We start from the raw sequence: 23,383 nt of genomic DNA, 5'->3' as shown, positions 1-23,383 counted from the left end.
TCCAAATTCAATGATTATCAAAATACCGATAAACGTTGAGTTGGCTTTGATGAATCCTGAACGAAAGAATTTTTTGACTTTGACGAAATGAAATATGATCGTACTCTGTGAATGGACAAGAAAAGGTCTGAGAATATGAAAAAAAGTCTTTTCATCGATGTTGTTATCTTTTCTAAAACTTACCTCTTCGTCTTCGTAGATAATGGTTATTCGAGGCAAACAAAAAACAAGGCGTTCATGTACAATAAAATTTATAAACACTCAGCCCATGCAAAAGATGCAGGACAATTAATTAACTATGCAATTGTATAGCTCACGGCAATGGCGATCAAAATTACGGGGTGGAAATTTATTGGAAAAGTCGAAGCTCATGCGTTTGACGACTGGCTTTGTTTTTTTAAATTTTTTACCGTAGAAAAACGTAGAAGAACGGAACGGAAATAAATACAGTGAAAAGAAAAGAAAATGACGAACGATCTTTTCCATCTCTACAGATATTTAGAAATCATATTCAAACTTGCGGACCTTTTTTCGCGTACCAATTTTGGAAATTAAACGCGAATTCGTAGTCCCGAAGATTTTTCTGATCACTTGAAGAACGTTGTTGAATAATTGTCGATTTTTACTATTGTGTTAAGAATGAAATTCTGAGAAAACTGAGAAATCCAAAAACAAAGTTCAGTGAATGAATTTCCGAACTACGAGCTTTTGAGTTCGTTGATGCAATCGAAGCTAATTGAAATTGGGTATGAGAAATAGTTAGTCCGTATTTGCGTCTGTGTGTGAATGACAGGCCAATTCTCACGGGTTTTAATAAGAAATTAAAACCATTGCGCAACGTAGTCGTTGAATATCGGGAGATGGCGAATAGGCTCAGTTATATACCCGGACTAATGTATTTGAAGCAAAAAAATCGCGGATCAATTGCGATGATGATCGAAAGAAAGACAATGAGTCAATAAGTTGTGAAACTGCAGAGCTGATTAGAAAATTAAATTATCAAGTGCACTGTAACCGGACGGCATTTGATTAATCGAAAGGAAAGAACAAAAGAAGACATTAAACTCAACAATAAAACAGTGAAACATATAATTATATAGGGTGAAACCTTTGTCTTTTTTTCTCATTGCACTTTTGTTTCCCAACCTGCAGCACGTGTCACTCTCGATCAATCGGGCGAATCGGATCGTATGATACAAATGAAATTAATACCGATGACCCTGGAACTAGAAAAGAGTACACAAGAGTAATAATCCCACAATATTGATGCAGCTTTGGGACGTGCGACAATTTCACAGCAACGTTTCAAAGTTGATGCAAAATTTTTCAGTAAAAAATTAACAAATAAACAAACAAACAAACAGATGATAAAACTAATTATCGAGGGGAACCAAAAGTGCTCGGAAAACGCTCCGCTAAAACTCTGTGTAACATAAGAACGTCTGTGAAGAACGGAAATAGATAGTGCGATAGACAAAAAAGATGCGTTTACTAAAGGGAAAAGAGTATAGAAAACAATCAAACAGATTCTAGGCAGCAGTAGGAGAAAAGTCGAGCAAGTTGACTTATTTTTTTCCTTTCATTCTTATTACAATTAATTCGTAAATTTAGTTATCAAGTTGAAAAGTTTTGTTTTTGGTAAAGTAACTACTTGGAATTGATAAAAATATATTCTTACAATTTTTTCCGAGAAGTATGAGTCTAGAATGGAATTTTTATAGAATCGAATCCGAGTATAAAATTTATAATCAACTTCAAAAAACATTTTGAAATTTTTGCGAAGGATCTAGCACGTTTCGTGCCAGAGTTATAGCTTGTCAAAAAATGCTGAACGCGATTTATTATAGACGTGGTTCAGCATTTTTTGAAAGATCGTAACTCGGCAACGAAACGAGTCAAACGCATCGAAAAAAATTCGAAATACTGGCTAAAATCCGGGTTAAATTTCAGGCTTGTTTAACTCCACAGAGTCAACATTATTTCAAAAATATCGGGACGAATCGAAAATTGCTGAATTCGTTTTTTGTTGCAAAAAAAAAAAAAAAAAAAATTTATAAAAAGTATCTGTAACATTTTTTTCGATATCAGATCGGGAAAGAACGAAGAGAGAAATAAAATAGAAAAATTTCAAATCTCAGAGTCATCAACTTGTTCCACTTTTCCCTACGTATAATATCTACGACAGAGATTACAACAAGGCACTAGAATAACATCTACAAAAGTTTTTTTTTGAAAATTGCCGTGGTAGAGGTATGTTTTGGGGAAGCATCTTTCGTTCTTCCTAGCCAAAACCACACTTAAATACGATGTACAAAAAACTCGTACGACGTATGCACCGATACTTAAGACTCGATAATATCGCGCCTGAATTCGAATGACAGGAGAGTAGGAACCGACCGCTGAACTACGTTCTTGTCGAAAAACGACAGTTACAGATCTACCCGTAAGGTCTCGCGAGACTACATAATTTCTTCCCGCGTTTTTTGTTTTCAAACAAACGCGTCGTAATCGGTATCCTCGTGATAAAAATCGCTTTTCAAAATCGACTAGTCGTCCCCAAAACCTACCTCGTCCGCTTGTGGTGACGGAGTGGCAGTCAGGCAGACGGACGTGGAGACGGATGCGGAGACGATGGCGGGAGACGCATTGGGTGTAGAAGGCACAACACTGGTCTCGTTGTGATGATGGGGGTGGGATAGCGATATCAGGGACGATTCCCGCTCCCTCTCCATCGCTAGCTTGTAGACCTTGTTTCTTAGGGTGCTACGGGGTATCCCGTATATTACCGCGGCCCTCCGCGTCCCGAGCTTTCCGCTTTGGATGTCACGCAGCGCCGCCTGGAGTTCCTCCTCGGTGTAAGTCCTGCGACCACCTCCGGCACCTACGACCCCGTGAACACCGGCGACGCCTCCAGGTCCCGTCATACGTGGCTTTGCCCGGTAACACGAGCTGCTGAAACAGATAATTCGCTACTGTAGGAAAGTCTTCTCGGCCTTGTTTAACATGCGGTGATGTTTGAACCGTGTCGCGAAAGGTCGAATGAGAATTCGTGTCTCATTTACGTTTCGGCCCTTCGTTTTCCTCAGAAATTAGGCGCACGTGAGGTAATTATTAAAAATAAGCGAGTCGAAACGCAGCCTTAGATAGTCAACCATGTCCAAAGAAGAGAGAAGAGTGAGGTCGTTAACGGGGCCAAAGAATCCTAACTGTTCGCTAGGGTGGTTCTTGTTTAGGGTGTTGACGAATTTTTACCATCCCATCACTGAAATCAATTTCAAGTCATTTAAAAAGAGTCGCCAAATTTTCTTCAGATTCTTACAGCAGCATTTAATAACATTTACTTTATTCACTTAAACCTGATCGCACACCGATTTCTGAAGTATACTGAATCAGTGTCGGTTATAACAAGAAGAAGGGAAAAAAAGAAAAACGAAGAAAAACATCGAAGATCGGGAGTGCGCGATGACCTGAAAAACTATTTGGAACGAATAAGTGCATCGAGGGCAAACACTGGCTGCATTATGAAGGCTATACGCGTCAAGTGGAATTGATAACTTGTACAAATACACCGATGATATTATAAACCGTTATCATGCGGTTTCATACGAGTTTTATGGAAGAATATTTTTAATGTGAAATGAAATTTCGCAATTGAAGTGCGAATAACAGATAATATAAGCATTACCTGCAATCGGCTTATTTTTCTGAGCACCGTGCACGCGCTGTTTAGATTTTGAATTTCTAGCTCCAAGATATGATAAAGTAACGAGGCTAATTATTTCACTTTATGAGAATTCAAATATAATATTAATCTATCAAAAGATAGCTAGTGTGTTTTTCATTGTTGAATATATATCGTCATGTTCAAAGTAACTTATTATAGAACTACCATATTATTATTCACTGATATCTAAACATAGAAGGATAAAAAATTAATATCAACAACAACGCTACTCGTTGCGTATAAGTTCAACCGTTCCGATACACGAATCTGTATTCAGCTGTTGAACCCGGTTAAATTATTCCACAGCTGAATCGGAACGTTAAAGTGTTAAAATTATAGCAACGGTATAAAAAAAAAAAAAAAAACAGGATAATATTGAACCACATAAATATGTGCCACAAAAAGGAATTCAAAAATTCTCTCAAGTAACTCCAAACCGAAATGTCCAAAATAATTTCCAGGGTGTATTTTTAACGGCGTTGATATTGGAAAAATGAGGAAAATAAACAACGCAGCAAAAGTGTGAATGAAAAAAATCGATACGGGATTTCAGGCATAAAAATGTGGGTCAATGGTTCTCGGGTTCTATTTTAGTAAAAATTTTAAAATCGCAGCTTTCATTTAAACATCAAAATTTTTCCCAAGGGAATAACCCCGAGTGTGAGGCACCTTGCACCTTAGTTTCGTTGCGTTCGCGTCACGTGTGTATGAATTTACGGAGAATCGCACACGACTTCAGCACCGAATCGATTCGCAAGTTGACGTTGCACATCCAGCGGACAAAATTGCGTAGCGTAATGCGCGCGTGTTGGTGAGCGAAAGTAATACGACCCTTTTTCTCGATCTTTGCTCCGCTCTGCAGTGTTGCAGTTCTCAATTTGTCTCTCGCCGATAAGATTAGCATAATGCGAATGATAATCGCGAGCACAAGGAGATGCTGGAACGGTTCAGACGGCGCGAAAATACCCCTCGAACCCCAATTTCACCCTCGGCCCTTCCTCGCCTTACCTCGACTTGCATGACCTAGCTTAACCCAACCCAATCCGATCCCCACCGCGCCTCTCTCGACGGGGTCAACGACCTCCTCCCCATACTCAGACAGAATCCAAGATAAAAGTGCATTTCGCATGCGTGCGTAAGTCTGCGTGAATTTCTCCAAGCATCTACGCACTTGCAGCTAACCGTGCGTGATATTTGCAAGTTTGATATTCCCTGTGCTGATTTTACTCGCTATATTAATCCTCCGACAATTAACGGCTGATTTATCATTTCAACGATTTTATAGATTTAAAAAAAAAACCGTGTGCTGTTCAACCCGGACTCAAAAGTCCCCCGATTAATGTTTTGACAAGAATCATAGAATTTTGATAGTTTTTTCGATTTGAAATCCGCCGTATTGGACCCGCCATCTTGGATTTAAAAACTATCAAATTCTGACTGCAGATTCGTGATCAGCGACCCCGAAAACCCACGGGAAAGAAAATTCATTTTAAAATATTGAGTTGAATAACGTGTGACTGAAAAGGTTATTGCGCATGCGCTACAATTCGAGGGTCGTTGCTGAGCAGGATGACCAACCGTCATAAATTTAGACGACGGTTCCCCGCGATATATGTAACCTCAAAAATTTCAACAGTTTGCGGTATTGAAAACAACTGCAAGCGACAACTGTAAAAATTTTTGATGTTACTTTCACGACGGTTGGTCGCCCTGGAAAACAAATGCTCTCGGATCGTAGCGCATGCGCATTGAACTGTAGCAGACGACGGACCATCGTGTCGTTAGCAGTCCACACTGTATATCACGGAATGAAATCTTGATTCAAATTGCCGAACCTCGTCTGTATGAATAATCAAAATTCTGCGAATAATTCGTAGGTATAATTTTCAATTTTTTTTTCTGCCGTCGCGATCAAATAAGAACGCCTGAAAAAATTTCTCCTGCAGTTAGGTCCTCGGAAAATTCTTGCAATCTTATCCTTTAGAAATTGTAAAACAGTGGACGTATCGAATAATCGGAAATTTGTACCGTCGTTATTGGTTTTGACCACTTATGCGCGCAATTACTACTTAAAATTTTTTAGAAATTCCGACTCGACTGGAATTGTCGAATGAATTGGAAAAATTAGCGGAGGTAGCGTAAAGAAAATGAGAATAAAGTACTGAAAATAAGAAAGCTGAAGAATGCGTCACGTTTCGCAATTAGAGGAGATGGAAGTGGTCGCATATGTTGCCTCAGACAAATACCGGAGAGATAAAATTATCGGAATGAAAGCTTTGCCTCAATCTCTTTCTACGATTCCTATTTCAGCATGTAATATTTATATACCAACCGGTTGCGTTTTCTCGCGCAATATTTCGATACGGATATTGTAGATCTAAAAGACGGCCGTCGATCCGATAATTCGTTTCGTTTTCATCATGTACCGCGGTTTGTGCAACAGTGAGAAATTTCATCAAGAATTTACTCGAGATAACGAATCCCGATGACGAATGCGAACAGTTTGTTTAAAAAGGCGACTGAAGTTTGTTTGCTTGAATAAATTATCAGCCTACGACGACCGATAATGGAGAAAAAGTGAAATGTTTCACGATTGACGCTCAAATTTTTGTGAAAATAGCTTCAAATGCCAAAATTAGCCAAAATGAAATACAGGCGTATCTCTAAAAATGTGAAATTTGAATTTTCATCAATTCATGCGTTTGCAGATTTCAACTCGATTTCACGCTCTATCGCATTCTCAACTGAATTGCATAAAACCGAAAATCCTCCCCAAAAAAAATAATTAGAACGGTAATAAAGAAAGTTAGGGACAATCATACACATATCATGAGATCGATTTCTGTCAAATTACAAGGTATTAAAATTACGAAACAAAACGTGAAAATATGTGAGTAATAGCGAAGGTATTATCGATGGAGGAAAAAGCTGACGACGTATTAAAAAAAAAAATATATCGTGAGAGATAAAACGATTGATAGAATGAGCAAACAAAACTTCGCACCACCAAATGAAGATAAGATTCGAAACGTGGTCTCATTCTAGCGATAATAAGCATAGCTATATTTATAACTTATACAAAGTACATAAAAAGCTCTGTCATATTGCATATGAATCATAATTTACCGGGGTGTGACTCAGAAAAATTTCTTTCAGTCTGCGCACTTAATTTGCAAGACTGGCTCGTATACTTTAAACCGCAGACAATCGCTGGCTCGGTTTTTACTGAATACGCAGCTGCTGCGCACTTGTAATCGAAATTCGGAAACGACGAAAAGATAATTAATAATAATCGGGGAAAATAAAGCACGGCGTTGATACTCACTTGAAAATGCTCTTTGGGTCGATTCCCGTCGGCATTCTGAGAGGTATTTTTTGTTGCTCCAACAGAGATATGTTGTTATCCTAGAACAGAACGGAAGGATCAAGTTTATTACGGAGGTCACATTCTTGTTCCGATGTATTACTGGGAATGAGGGATTTTAAAAAACCACGATTCACGCAAGCCGGTACGTTGTAATGGATGAGTCTGAGAATAACCACCACCTCATGAACCGTAACTCGTATTCATTCATCGGTTACCTCGATTGATAAAAAATTTCCAGGACCAGAACGATCTAATGCGACGTTTATTACGCACGTAAACGTCATTAAATCTGTCCATTTTCAGTCTTTCCCCACACCGCAGATTTTTTTTTATTACTCTACTGCGCGGTAATTTCCACTTGTAATTTCACCGGAAGTTGAACCTGATGACGAGTTACGCGATCGTTTCGATGTACTCTTCAACGATTTTTAAGCTACAGCAAACAGCCTCGTTGAAATTTTATTTGCATGTTTTGATTCCGTGAGATTCGGATGCGAAATTTTTTAAATTTTGAGCCTCTCGTTTTCACTGAATTTAAGAAATTTGTAAACGACGAACGATAAAAGAAACAAATCGAGAGAAAAGACAACCCCAAAAGCATGATAAAAAACATTCAAAAACCATTCAGTTAATTTTCCAGAATGATGTTATGCAACTAAACATTTGTCGATATCAAATCCAAGTCTTTGATTTCTAATTGAAGTTGACGAAAGGCAAAAAAAATTGAGCTGATTAAAAGCGAAAGAAACATTAATTCATTCGCAAGTATCGACTAATCTCTTCATGGTGAATTTCGAATGACGAAACGTGAATCGAAGGTGACAGAAATTTTTAGAGACAAGAAAAAAGATGGGAAATCTTCGAAACATGATCAATATCCTCGGAATTAAACCTTACTTGTTACACTGGGGTCAAATCGACCTCATACCCACTTCATTTCAGACACACAGACTACATAGTAATGTATAATGCTATATATCACAAGAATAATGAATGAAGAATAAAATGTAGTGGAAATTGCAAACTGCGTTTTCAATCTTCAAAATTGATACATTTTTTTCAAGCGCGCTCTGTTCCAATGACTTTTCATTAAATTTTTATTCACAATTTTTTTTTACACGTAAACAATCAATTTTTGTTGGAAGAAACTATTCTACCAGCAAATATAGGGTAATGTACAATTTTCTCACGTATCATTCGGTTGAATATTTTCTTTACTATGCAACGATTAGTTAAAATGAGTTAGATTGACCCCAGTGTGTCACGTAAGGGTTAAAACTGCCCGGAAAAAAATGTGATGACGATTTTACATCCGTTATGGGAAATATATGGACACCATTTTTTTGGAGTCAAATCTACATCAATTGTGGTAAGTCTTACAATTGGTTTTGCAACTCTCATTATTGGATTTGTAATCTTGTCACAATTGCTGTAGATTTATCTCCAAAAAAGTGCTGTCCGTAAATCGACGTCTCTCTATGAAAAGTAGCATATTTCAGATTTATTACGAAGACTAGCACGTTTCGGGTGTTTCCAAAAACTAGCATGTTTCGGCTTTCATTGTGAAAACTATCACGTTTCGGTTATCCCCGCAATAACTATCATGTCTCGAATAGCGGAATAAGAATTTTTTAAAGATTTGTACGGTAGGCGGTGGTCGAAATGAATGTCAATTTGCGGATGGAGAAGTGCGTTTTTCGCATAAGAGTAAACATATAAATATCCTCGAAATTGCATTGTCGATCCAGATGTTAAAAAAATGAATGCTTTTTTTACAGGTTCCCTACGGATGTTTTAAATTTCTTCCATATGTTTTATCAATATAAATATGAATTGGTCTTATTGCATTTACATCAAGTAGTCCTTACCCAAGAGTGCAACAACCATTGTATCTTGTCGGATATGATTAAGTCAATCTTTTCAGATTTTCATACCCAGCAACACTACACTCGTGCCAATCTGTATGTTAAAACGTGTTAGTTTTCGCTGTGAAAACCACAGCATCCTAGTTTTCGTATGAAATCTGAATCGTGATACTTTTCGTAAAAGGTGTCGATAAATTCACGATACGAGTTGTAAACTCCAAAAAATACCACCGTAAGAGCGACGAAGTACAGTGGTATAAATGTAAATGTACCATGACAGAGGAACGGCACCAGCACTTGGCGAGCAAATTATTTTTATTTCGGGCATCTTCGCCGCGAGTGCGGCTTAAGTGGATAACGCACTTGTCAGTGACCAAGGTAAACGGGAATTCGCGAAACGAGAGACACCGCTGGCCTACCTACCTGAGAGTTTCTGGGTTTTGCTGAGAGGTCGAGTGGCTGGTCGACGACGGAGGCGCTCTCCTGGTGAGCTGGTACCCCGACCCGGGGCGCCTCCCTCGGGGGCAAACACCAGTGAGGAAGGAGAGTCGGATACCCGGCAGCACCACCAGCCGCACCACCGAGGGCCGCAACCGTCGCCAAAGTCGCAGCCATCGCCGGGTCGACCTGGACCGACATCGGGGATTCTGCTGACCGGGAACTGCTGCTGGTCTCACTTTGCGGACTCTGCGTTACAAAGTTTCGCGAATTTATGTCAGGCGAGTTAATCTGCTGAAAAGAAAGATTGGTCAAATTTGTCTCGATGGTTTCAATGAACTTTTCAAATGACTGCAATTCACTGGCACCCGCAACGCGAGAGGTCGACCGTTAAATGCGAACGGTGACGAGGCTGAAGTTGGTAACGTTAACGTAACGATGCATTATTGATCAATATTAGAATCACTTTCAACGAGTTGGATGTTCGAAATGAGAGTATGTTTCGTTTATCGTCGTTCATTGAATTTCGGACATTGCTAAAGGTCCGAGGTAACGATTTTTCCTGAACATGCGTCGTTGAAGTAACGTTACTGACTTCATACTCGTAAATGGTGTTGGTCAGGTTGGCCTGATTTTCTTAGAGCAAATGGACTTGGACTCGGGTGAATCTTAAATGCAAATTTCGTTGGCTTGAAAAATTAGGGAAAACCGACTTACGCCACTTCCATTGTCAAACTCTGATACCGTTCGAAAAATCTTGGAAATTAGTGTTCTACGAAAAATTGTACACGGTTCTGACACACTTTGTCTCTCAAGTATTTGATGATTACGTTACAGTAACGTTAACGTGACGGAACATTGATACAGGAATCTATATTTTTAAATTTTCGATTCGTTTTTCGAGGAGTTTAGTTTTAGAATTGTGAAGATATGTTTTTCTGCAATTTTGGGTTTGCTGAATTTCAAGCAATCCTGAAGTAGCGAAATAACCGAGTTTTCGCCATCCTTAACTACCCTTGTAGAATCGTATAAAACGAAAGTTGGTATTCACTAAGCGATCGTCCTATCCGTCAAATTATACCACTTATTTGCAAAATCACATGTCAAATAAACGAAAACATATTAAACGTGTGAAAATTTAACCTTAAAATTACTTCTGAAATTCAATTCTTCTAGTTCACCAGATACTTTTTCAACTCAAAAAACTACTCTGCACTACTGTCCATAGGAACGTCGATTGATCATCAGATCCGGAATTGGATGGTAACAATTGTTCTCTCCGTCACCAGTTTATGAAGGAAAAAAAAAAAAAGTGTGACAAAAGAAGCATTTTAAAAGAACAGCAATACGAACGATATCCCAGCACTTACTGAACACTGAATCCTGAAACATTATTATACACATCTAGATTCGATGTCAATGAATAAATGTTGGAGCTCCACTGACATGTGCTTTTGATAATCTCACGAGTTTCTAGTTTCATTGCAAGCTCATTCGAGTACCGATATACTCGTAAGAATGCTCAAAATGAGCCGTTCTCCGCATCGAATATCGCTCATCACCGGTCTCCGAATTCAAGTCGTCTGTAAAAGCAGAGTGCTTTTATCCTTACGAAAAAAGCTCCGGTCGAAGGTGAGAAAAACTTAGGGTTAGGATAATGTATGTAACTTTCGACTTACGAGGGGCGGTTGTTCGTCGTGCGGCAGCTTGCCATCGAGGCAGAGGTAGCACTTGTCCAATGGCTTCCAATCCACAGGTTGAGGACTCGAACGTCTGTTCGTTACGCCGATGCCGAGATAAGGCAGCGAGGTTGGTGTGTTCTCTACGGAGAATCTGGGCCGTTCCTCCGTTTCTTTGCCGAGAGGAGCCACTGGCCGGACCCCCTCCTCGAGGCAGGATACGAGCCCAACGGAACTCGGCGGTTCCTGGAGCTCTTCCTCCTTCTTCACCCTCAGCAGTCCTTGAATCCCCTGAACCCGCTCCAACGCGAGATCTGCCTCTTGTTCCTAAAATAATCCGGTTATAACGCGTGATGTGCGTATATGTATGACGTATTTATTACTGTTGGTAACTTTTATCGCGCACGATCCTTTTACGAAACAAGAGTGACCAACTGGCGCGTGGTTAGCCACAATCAACCGCGGTATAACTCACTAAACTCTCTGCCTTCTTTCGTTTTATCCTTCTTCACAATTCTACGCCCCTCTCTACCTCTACCTCTACTACCTCTCTACCACTTTAAACAATGCCATGATTATTTCACTTGCGAACGCAGCCATTATTTCACATGTACTTAGGTTACACAAGTACATGCTACTTCAACTGTTCTTTCTTTGACAAAATTTTCTCTTCTTCGTTACTTCGATTTATTCATTTATATTGTGATTTTTTTTTTTAAAGCTTTCCGTCTTTTACCACAAGGACCCGGCCTTCGATTTCACCGAGAGAAAGATTTCTCCGCGCAACACGAAAGTAAAAACAAAACTACTGAGAAAAAATACACATCTCGTTCAAGAGATACGACGAGTAGGATCTTTCGAAATGAAACTTTAGAGGCTGATTTCTTCATCTTCTCGCAGTTTTAAATAACGAAGCGTGATAACCGTGCGATTTGCCTGCGAGCATAAAATGGTCATTGAACTAACTTACAACACGTAACTTATTACCCGCACAAAACCGAACAACTTTCTTAATAAGAAAAATTATCTTCCCATGCTGTACGCACTTCCGGTTGCGGTGAAAACCCACTTCGAACGGATGATTCGAACTAATTCTATGCTTTAATACACGTCGATCACCAAGTAATTTTGCATCATCGCGATGGGAGTAATACCGGTCGAACTGAACACGTGTTGAAGTTGGGAACCAGCGGAACCTTCAAAACACATTTGTGAGCTCTCAACGAATTTCACCAGACCTAACAGGGTTTTTCAAGTTCTTTGCCTACAGTTAAAATATCATGGTATCGAACACCGTATCCATAAAAGTCTTATGTTTCAGGGTTGATAACTATCAAAAAAGCTTCTCTGAATGATTCATAGAGTTGATGTACCAGTTTTGGTCATCTGCAAGTACTACTCTTGGCTACAATTTGATACAGTTGTGGCCACACTTACAACGGGTCAACAAAATTTGATTCCATAAATGGTGAAAAGGCTCCCTGAACCACGTGACCTCTAGAATTAAAAACTTGTTATCTAGGATCTGGTAAGAGTTGGATTCTGGTCACGAATGAACGGAGCATGATTTTTTTTTTGCAAAGAGTGTCTGCAAAAGTGATACAGCGACCAAAGATGGCACAACTACCTGAAATTCGGAGAAAAATATGCCGATACTGACCTTGGCCCCTTCCGTGTCGATAATGTTGGATTGGTTCGGTTCCCGAGGGAGATTTGAGTTGAGAGTGCGAAGAGGGCTCGCCTCTCTTGTCGCGCCCTCGCCAATCTTGTCGTCTTCGTCCTCCTCCAGGTCCTGGTCCCGATCCGCTGTTTCGAGCTTTATGCTTTCGGAGCTGAGCCGCGCGTCTTCTACGACCCTTTTGTCCAGTTCCTGTTCCTCGTCGGCTGAATGATCGCGGTTTTGTGTATTCGGCTCTTGTTTCACCCTCAGCTGTACCGTCGCAGCCGCCGACACTGGTTGGTGGTGGTTTTGACTTCCTGGGGGATCCTGGCAGAGGGATGGCGGGTAAATGTGATGCGGTTGCGTTATCGATGCACTGCGACTGCTGCTGTATATTGTATCTTGGTAAAGCTTCCATCTCCTACGGCCCATCAATTCTTCCGCTACCCTTTCTAGACCTGCGACACCACCACAACTACATCAAACAACGATGAGCGATCAACTTGCACTGCAAACGTTCTATGCCTGTGTGTTATTTCATGTTTTATCATCATTCTTAACGGAACTCATTTCGCTCTCACAATCAACATGACAACATTCATTGCAGTGTGCGACTTTCACGGTTGGGTTAGAGACGAGTCGTGGTCGAGATCTTCGGATGCTTCGATGCTTCGACCAATTCGTTATGGAATATAAAAATGTCGGTTCCATTTTGACGAAAGATCAAGAATCCGGATGTTTAATATCGTCGGTTTACTGCGCCGATTGAAAAAATTGCAAGAGCAATCCTACGTTGCAGTTATTTTTTTAACAATTTTTTTGATCAGACTTGAACGAACGAAGAATATCAGTGACATGTTTAGATGACAGACTCTAACAGTGATTAGAGTCTGCTGAATAATTAGTTCGAAACCATTGTATTAAAAAAATGGATAAGACTTCATTTCTATCGAACTTTCATTAAAATATTTCGATCAACAATTGCAACGTGACCGAATCTTTATCTCATATTTTTTTTTACCAATTTTAAACGTGTTTGAAAGATTTTTATCATCGAGTTAGATAAGGGGAGTTTTTTCACCGAACGAATAATAATTTCGATGTTAATTAATTCAACATCGTTTACGTACCTATGCACAAATCTATAGCTTCTTTCTCCGCTACTGTGAATTATTGTCTGTAGTCGTTTAATAGGGGAAATACGCTTACATAGATATACCGGGACAATCTCAACCGGGATACATACACACACACACACACACATATATATATATATATGTAAATGTACCGTATAGCGTAAACGGAAAACGCAATATCCGTTGGGTTCTTGATAAGCGGAAACTATTCGCCTTTCGGATAATCGTGCAGCGCCAAGAAATATTCACTATCGGTATGCAGTCCATACGCGTGACTTCGGGGCTAAGTTCAGAGGTTTGGAAAAATGGCGATATTTTGCGATTTAGACAAAATTTGATCGAGACTATCGCTAGTTCGTGAATCTATGCAGATTATTGAGCGACCGACCTCGAAACGACTCGTTTGACGAGCTTCGTAATCAGCGTCGATCTGCTGTTATTTTTCATTCCACCCCATTCCATTCAACTTTTTTTTTTTTTTTTTACTCTCTCTCTCCTTTTCACCTCAATGCTCACGCTTCATTCCACCGCTATTTTCATTTTTTCACCCCTGATTTCGTCGCGAAGATAAATCGTCAATCGCCGTAATTAGTCGCTGTGCACTTACTGCGAATGCCGTGTGCTTCACATGCCATGCACAATTTTCAGTCAGGCAATCTTATCTCGCACATTCACAACAGCAACCGTGGTAATGTTCCCATTTTGTTTCAGACCGTTAGATTTTTTTTCGTCTCCTTTTATACATTTCAACATACACACATTTTTCGAACGATCGAAAGAATCTAGAAAATTCTCATCGACGTAATGTCTGTCATAAAATACCACCTTGTTTCCTTCGAATTGGATTAACGACTTCGTGTGTATAAATATACGTGTATGTAAGTCTGATAAAATTCTTCCGAATCTTCAGCCTCAGCTTTTGCGATCGGTTGAGCGAATTACACAAGATCAACGACTATAGATCGTATATATTCTATTTATTTCTTCTTTCGTTTTACTTGTAACTCAATTTTTAACCTAGACATGGCACAATTGCTTTTCTCAAGTTTCCGAAACGTCTAAATTAACAGATTTAATAACTCGCTAAATCGTAGTTTAAATTATTATCCACGCAGATGAAACTTTGTTACAATCCGTAGGGGTGGAAAGAAAAAAAAAAAAAAAAAAAACAATCCAAGGCAAAAGTTTGATCGGTAAAATTGGAGGGATGAGGTGATGGATGAGCGTTGTTGTAACGAAAGCTCATCGTCTCGTAGCATCGCGGTTGGAAAGTTGCACGAAACGGAGTGGGATCGTTTATGATAAATAAATAACGAGTGGTAGATAAAAACGGAACGACGCAACGTTGGACTCAAAGCGTACAATGCAAGTTTGAAAGCCCCCCTCTTCATTTCCGACTGCGTTGCACGGCCGTAGTATTGCAGTTGCTAAAATAAACCGCGACTCTTTCTCGCCACCGTTGTTTATAGTTTATTATTATTTTTCATTCGCGCATCGATGTGCGCTACAGATAATAAAATTGATCGATACATTAACTTTCCGATTCAGCTCGTGTCTGATGGTGCATAATAATATATGCAATGCACATAGCGGAAGAATATAAATAAACGGCATGCGAATTCGCGAATATCGTGCTGAACAAGAATCCTGTTTTTCACGCAATATTATATATACTTATATTTTTTCCAGGTGCATTTTTCACTCGATATCTGACATTTTTATTTATTTTTTTCTTCTTCTATTTTTTGTTGAACTTGTACGAATAAAACTTATCGTTACTTGTCACGACAGAATTTTTAGGATCCGTTATGTCAAGTTGAAAAATCGCGGTACCTATTTTCAAAAAGTTTCCCTCGATCAGTCTCGGGATAAATCAGTTAGGCGGTTTTCATTATTTCAATAAGGATTTCGTAAGTTTTTCAATCATAATGAGGCAACTCATAAACGATAATTCCGAATGAATCACTAAATTTTTACAAATTCTGGTAAAAACGCGTTTCAATTTACGATCGTACATACATTTTTGTTTTTCTAATCAAAACGAATCTTCGTCCGTATATTCGACGGCAAAAATTATCCATAAATTATCAATAAACCTCGAATAAAATTGCGAATGGAATCGAATGAGAAATATGATGACAATTACGTCAGAAATTAATTATCGTGAAGCTATCATCGGTAAAAATAAACTTAATACCTTCCTACGCACGTAAATGTATTTGATCCGAATATAATTAACATGAAAAGTCCCGTTCGTACTTTTTTATAAATTGCTTGAAATTCCGTGCGAGCATCGTTACGTTTTTTTTTATAAAATGGCAAGTACATAAATATAGGTCAAATTATCATTTCTCATGCTTCGTAAATTCTTCAAAGACAATAACGATTAAACGCGCAGGAATAATCAGAATAAAAATGTCGTAAAAAGATTGAAGGAAATAAAATATTAGAAGATAAATAAAGGGCCGTGAGAGAGAAAAAAAAAAAAGAAACACAACTTCACCTTGAATCTGCAACTATTTTTCGCGATGTTGTTAATTTTTGTTCCTGAAAATTATTGCACGTCAATTTCATCAGATTAACTCGAAGTTGCACAGCGTTTTCCCACAGCGAAGTTGTAAAATACAAAAAAGTCTCCGTATAGATAGAAAAACGGATAGACGAATAGATCGATGGTTTATTTGTCAATAAGAGCGAGATAGCCTCGACGATAAAATTAACTTGTTTGAAAACGTGATGAAAAATTACGCCTCCGCAGCCATGCGATGGCTATAATAACACACCGTCGATTCACGTTACATACGCATAGTCGGAATATAATTAACAATTTTGCCGCGTATTGCGTTATGTCTAAATAAGCATGTGCAAACCGAACAGCATTATTGGCTCGCGGACTGTGGAGTGTGTCTGTGCGTTATGAACCTGGATCTAATAATAAGAAATAATACGTTGTAAAAAGAGAAGAAGTGGAGGGGCAAAAAAAAAAAAGGAAAAAAATAAATAAAAATAAAAACAAAAATAAAATAAAAACGAACGAAACAGTTTTTACGCGCGAAAAACATCTGAACAAATTATTGATGTTTGTCAAATGTTTCAACTAATGGAAATATGATATACATATGTACAGGTGTATATAAATAAGTATAATTTATCTATATACATATCGTTGTAATGTACTGCAGTTGGCCTGAAAGAATCGCCATTATATTACATATCTCCACGTCGTAGTTATACGTATTATGTACATGTATGTATGAAAAAAAAAATACGTATACATAAATTCCATTAAACACTAATTGCACACCTTTGCATCATGTTTTTACAGATGTCGTTCGATGCCGTGTATCTGCTACTATACATATGTATATATATATATATATGTACGTATATGCACCGAACTGTGCAAAACGACCGATGGATGCGGAGGTGCATTTTCTGATTATAATAGGATATTGTGTAGTTGGCGGTTTCGTTTTTTTCTCATTTTATTCACTCTTCCACGCACTTATCTCCCTACTTGTTTTCGCCCGTAGTTGCAGAAATAATAAGCACATGAGAGCGAAAAAAAAAGAGAGGAAAAAAAAAAAATAAAAAACATGTGCCTAATCACGTTTAACTCAATTTAAGGATTGTCAGTGTATCCGTATGATAATTTTCCATAAAATCCTTGTGTTTTTGCCAAAAGAAGAAATGAAGACCGATACGCTGACTTTACGACAAACTGAACACGGGTTTCGATTTTTGATACTACGTTCACGATGGGAAAACGAAGATTGATCAGAAATTTTTATCGTGAAAATTAAAACACTTTTTTACAGATGAGAAATTTGAAAAAAATTCAATTCATTTGAATACAATAAATGTATATATACTATAAAACTTGGGACAATTTTCAAGTGTGATGAAAAAAATAAACTCACCACAGTTCAAAAGTCAGTGTTAAAAATATCCAAATTTTTATTCTTTTTCACCCAATGCACCTCAATTCAGAAAATTATCTCGACGCATCGTGAAATAAATTTTTCGACAACTGAACCCTTCGTGACGAGACAAAAAAAAAAAAAAAGATGAGAATAAAAGTAAATCGAAACAAAGAAGAAATTGTTGAAATTTGAATACCCTCCGCGGCTTGTCGGATATTTTATAAAGGTTTAATTATAACCAGTGATGTCGTCGTCTTTTTTCATCGACAATATTCAAAGCGTTAAGTTTCATCGAATTTCCGTTCAGTGTGTAACAAATCCGCATCTCTCTTCGCCAAAGAAGGCGATTGAAGGAAGATATTTGATTTGGTCTAATTATCACGCGTATCGTGTCATAACGACGGAGAAGCGAAAAGCCGATATCTGCAACCTTTCATTAAGTACCCATGGGCAATGGAGGTCGAAGGCAGTTGATTATACCTGCGCAGCATCGTCGAGACTTCTAAAAGTAATCGTATACTACACGTGGCACGTCTACATTGGCCATGAATCAAACCGTTGTAGGTACACCGCACGTTTTCTATGTTATATCGGGAAAGCCGCACGTTATATATATACATATATATATATACATATATATGCAGCTGTAAATACGGGGGAGAGAAAATTAATAGGCGATAGTGACCTACGAGCTATGCGGTTGTTATATACGTGCCCGTGACTCGCTTTTCACGCTGCGCTTCAGGAGCCAATAAAATGTTCGTAACGATAAGACTCAAACTTTCGACCCGAGGCGATAATCGCCGTGCCAACTTCGTCGTTTTTGATTGGCTCGATAATTGAAATCGGGGCGAAAAAGGTACGGATTTTTTTTTTTCTTTTTTTTTTTTTTTTTTTTTTTACTCGTCATTTTGTCGATCGAATGATTTCTAGAAATTTTCAATTGATATTTCTCACTCGTATCTTTACGATAGTCTATCTGTTGTATGTATACATATATACACATGTGCAACCTTATCGAATAATGAATTTATTTTGACACAACTCTGAACTACAGTCGGTAAAATTGCGAGCCGCCATTTTGCGGAATTCGATTAGCTGGAATAATGCTTTCAACCCTTTGAGTCACACATTTATGTCTTGAGTAAACTTTTATGACAATACAGTATTGTATGGTTTTTGGAATGATTGACTACGTATCTGAAATCAGATTTCAAAAATTCAAGATGGTGGATCAAATATGGCGGACAAAAGATCAAAACTTGATTGAATCCGGTGAAAAAACTGTACACGGTGGTTTTCGGGGTTCCCGATTGGGTTTGCCGTACTGAATTTTTGAAAATCTGATTTCAAAATCCTAATCAGCGACCCCGAAAATCCCTGGACAGGTTTTTTCTTTCCAGATTCGATCGAATTTGAAATTTTTGTCCGTCATATTGAATCCGCCATCTCGAATTTGGAAAATCCGATTTTAGATTCGTAATCAGTGACCCCATAAACTGTTAATTTGTTCAAAAACTAACTTTCTCGGAAATGAATTATTACCATCGATTTCCACCATTTTTTCGATGAATTTGTTTCTAACAATAACAATTTACATTATATCGCAATAATTACTCAAGAGCATTGAAAACCTGTCAGTATACTGTCAGAAATAATAAATAATCGAAAAGTAGTATGTTGAAAAGTTCTCCAAGTATAAAAAAAGAAAAAAAATCGAAAACTTTGCGCGCCATTAAGGATCGAAATCCTTATCAGCAAACGGAGAATCGTGCAAATAAATACGATAAATCGTCTTTGGATAGTAAAGTCAAGAGCTTGAAAATATTTCTGTCAAAATCATTGATGGAAGGAAATGAGAAATGAATATGAAAAAAAAAAAACAAAAAAAAAAAAAAAGAAAAAACGTAAGACAAAAAATGGATAAAAATGTTTAGAAAGCAGGAATTAAAAGCGAAGCGCATACATTAGTAAAAAAAATACGAATGTGCTAATTGGCCGACGGAGAGAGGGATCGACGGTTTCAATTGGAGCCCTGATTTACTGACGCGGTCGCGGTTTCAAGCTGCCGAGTTACGCGATAAGTAAACCCGCGGGTGTTAGCGTTAAAAAAAAAAAAAAAAATCAGAAGAACAAATATTACTTACAATTATAGTTACGGTGCATCGGAAGATTACGATAATCGCGTCGTGCCGAAGAATGTTTATCGATTGAATAAGTTTTATTCGTTTTTTTTTTTCTTTTATTGATTTTGCCGCATCGGAATCGCGATCGCGACGACCTCGCATAACGATAAACCGATTCGTTAAATCGTGATAGGAATTTTTCATCGGTAATAGATTAAGTTATCCGTATCGGGAAATCGTCGAAATATTTTATGTATCGTATATTTTATCTGCGATTAAATAATAATCGATTATTATATATATATATATATTACATATTATATAAATAAATATATATATATCTCCTGAATCCTGATATTGATCTCTTTTTACGTTGAACGATTTTCAGAATTGATCAGTTCATTTTTTATTATTCAAGTGTGAATGACGTTGGTAAATAATTGGTCACTGCAAGTATAGAAAATCATCGTTGATACGTTTTATTGCGATATTATAATCGAAACTTTTTTCAAACAATGTTAATCTTCTAGAATCAATTTTCAACAACTTCTCCGAGCTGATTATATTACGCGTTTTGAATTATTGTAGTAAACATAATGAATTTGTGTTTCTAATGATAATAAATTCACAACAATGGTGAAACTGACTATCCTTCAACATAATGTCAATGATTTTTCAGAAGCAAGTTGAAAATCAGTGATTTATATAAAGTTTCACACGTTCTGCAACTCGGCTTGATTCGTTATCGATCATACAGCGATTGATATACAGAAATATCCGAGTTACCACAATTTTTCAAGAAAATCATTCCACCCGTTCTAGTCTTCGAATCTCCCCCGAAAACAAATCAGGCATTTGATAGAAACTCCGATCTATTAATTCACGCTAACGGAAGACGATTTTAGAGAAGGATTTTTTAAAACTTGCCAACCAAAATTGCAATCCCTGTATTAAAAAATAGACAAAGTCCCGAACAACTCGATCCAGATCAATGCCTGTGCAAATTCTACACAACCGTATGTATAATGATAAAAAATTAACAATGATCAATGAAATTCTGAAGCTTCTTTCACGTTACTGTGTTCATTTATTTATGTTTTTTTTTTGGATTAACTAAAAAACTGTTAATACATATAACTGCACCGGTGTACTACTCGATTAATATACGTCCTATCGATTTCCTATCAAAGTTGAGGCGGCTTAGATAAGACATGGAGTATTAATTAGAATACAAACAGAATTCCGGAACGTGACGTTGCAGCACGCGGAGAACGCGAATGCCGAGCGAGTGGCGAATGTAAATTGCTTTGCACTTTTTCTAGTTTGTTCGGAGCAGCATGCCATGAGCACGTGCATGATCGTTTGTACCTCGTGTGTCGATACATCATCGGATTTTATCAGACGTGTGCATGTAAGGATCGTGTCTTTGTAATTCACGCATCGGTGAACAATTATTTGCCAAGATTCTTGAGCAGTACACTGAAAAAAAATTTCATTTGTTACGGTAACTCGAAAAATTCAGTAAAACTGTTTGAATATTGTTGGTATTAGGAAAAACGAGGTACGCGTAAGCATTTTAACCACGAGAAAAAATAGGTTACTCCGTTCAACGAACAGAGAAAATTATTGAACAGAATTAAGTATCGGAAAGTGTTAATGTAATCTTGTTATTTAGACTTGGAATTTTTCCGCTATGATTGTAGATGACGAATTTTTCCTTTTTTTTATTTTTTAATCGTGCATTTTTATGGATCCATAAACGTTGAAAGCGACCAACGATCAAGTTAAAACGAAAGAATTACCGATAGAAAAAAAAAAATCATTTTTCGTCGTCATGTATAATATATCGTACATCGATTATTAATTTACGATCATAAGACGCGAAGTTTCATCGAGAGGAAAACAAGGAAATTGACTTATTCCAAAACAACAGCGTTGAGTGACATCGAGTTTTCGTCGATGTAGAAAAGCCATCCAAGCTACTTTAGCGAGAAGCGATTATAGCGTATAATTATAAGTTTTCCGACTTCCTTCGAGGAATAATTCATCGGCATCAAAGCCCGGAGATCCCAGCCTCTCGCATAAATTACGAAAAGTCCAAAAACGAGCGCGCGAAGTTCGATTCGCGTGATGAACAGTTAAAAAATTGAGATCCCAGTGTGGTAAACAAAAAAGGTAGGAAACAAAATTTGTTACAAATTAGCAGAAAAAAAAAACAAAACATGAAAAGAAACAGATTTTCTTTGCCATGTTTGATACAACTTCATCGAATCCCTTCTCTGCGTGCACGGATATTGATTGCTTTAGCCTAGATAAACTCGTACGGAAAATCGGCTATAGATATATGCTTGGCGAGTTTTACGATTGGACTTAAATTTACCACCAATCAATTCTTCTATGCACCGGGACAATCTCTTGAAACTTGAAAATCAACAGCGCACGCGCGAGTTTTATCGGCTATTCTCGCAGGCTGGCCAACCCGAGTTTTCAGCCGTCAAACTGTTTCTGCCGGCGATGTGATTGACACGAATTTTCGAGGTTAGAATCTCGAATAATCGAGGCAATGACTCGGAAAGGTTTGAGAAGCATTTGTTATCGGGTCGGAAAGTTTATTCTTCGAAGAACGGTCGGAATTCAACGCTTGTGCTCTTTGAAAATTCAAACGTAGACATTTTGCGTAGGTTGGCCGGCCTGCATCGCGGACAAGAATATCGCCGCGGGAAGATTTCGCCGACCAACGAGATTTAATTATTTGGCGCATGCGCGGTTCATTTTCAATTCTCAAGATATCGTCCCGGTATGTAACTCTGCCTGTAAATTCGATACAGATTATAGAGCAACGGGTCGTAGACGAGGTAAACACGCGTGGGTGTCTAATACTCGTGTTCAAGAATCGTTACAGAGGTTAAGCGATACGTTTGGAAGACAAGCCTGGTTTGGGAACAAAGAACAGCCTTCTGACTAGAAATTAGTATAATTACGGTAACCGATCGAGTACAGAGCGGTTTTCCCCGCCTTGAAGACATTCCACTCTACCGGTATTCAAACCTTCGCCACAGCGATTGGCTGAAACGAGATTAGAATCCTTCGCTTCCAGAGGCCGTCGTAGAGCCCGGGCGTCACGTGTAATGAATGGGTCGAAAATTCCGGGCCTAGGATTGGCTCGTTTCGAGGCCATTTGGCTGCGGATTAGAAAATGGTGTGGTGTGTGCCGCGTTAGGAACACGCTCACGATGATATTATTTCTACGCGGTGTTTTTAAGCGGTGGGGAGAAGCGATTAAACCGCAGCCTTCGTCGCCGTCGTTCTCTTCGTTCTCAGTCATTATCGTACTTAAGAAATAAGGGGAAAATTCTAGGCGAAAATACGGCGTGAAGTCGGGTCTTCAGATTTGATTAATTATAAATGGGGCATTCCACGCAAATTCGACCAGGGTTTTACCCTTGACCTCTTAGATCTGGAGCG

The 23,383-nt window shown here is 38.3% G+C and overlaps 1 protein-coding gene across 9 annotated transcripts in view; it reads right to left on the bottom strand.

The window, feature by feature from the left end:
* The window catches only part of LOC124179103 (mushroom body large-type Kenyon cell-specific protein 1-like), a 97,588-nt gene that overhangs the window by 5,811 nt on the left and 68,394 nt on the right, over nucleotides 1-23,383 (bottom strand). For 4 of the 9 annotated variants that reach the window (XM_046563183.1, XM_046563181.1, XM_046563180.1 and 1 more), the window contains 5 exons: nucleotides 12,734-13,191; nucleotides 11,074-11,400; nucleotides 9,380-9,688; nucleotides 7,050-7,129; nucleotides 2,568-2,952 (listed from right to left, as the gene is read on the bottom strand). In XM_046563183.1, coding sequence (XP_046419139.1) covers nucleotides 2,568-2,952; nucleotides 7,050-7,129; nucleotides 9,380-9,688; nucleotides 11,074-11,400; nucleotides 12,734-13,191 — 1,559 coding nt within the window. Of the gene's footprint in view, nucleotides 1-2,567; nucleotides 2,953-7,049; nucleotides 7,130-9,379; nucleotides 9,689-11,073; nucleotides 11,401-12,733; nucleotides 13,209-23,383 lie in introns of all 9 variants that reach the window. The other 5 variants (XM_046563188.1, XM_046563185.1, XM_046563184.1 and 2 more) reach the window with 5 other exon arrangements.

Source organism: Neodiprion fabricii, chromosome 3 (assembly GCF_021155785.1).
Source record: "Neodiprion fabricii isolate iyNeoFabr1 chromosome 3, iyNeoFabr1.1, whole genome shotgun sequence".
Lineage (NCBI taxonomy): Eukaryota > Metazoa > Arthropoda > Insecta > Hymenoptera > Diprionidae > Neodiprion > Neodiprion fabricii.
The sequence above is the reverse complement of the archived record's forward strand: the minus strand, read 5'-3'. Positions and strand labels throughout refer to the sequence as shown.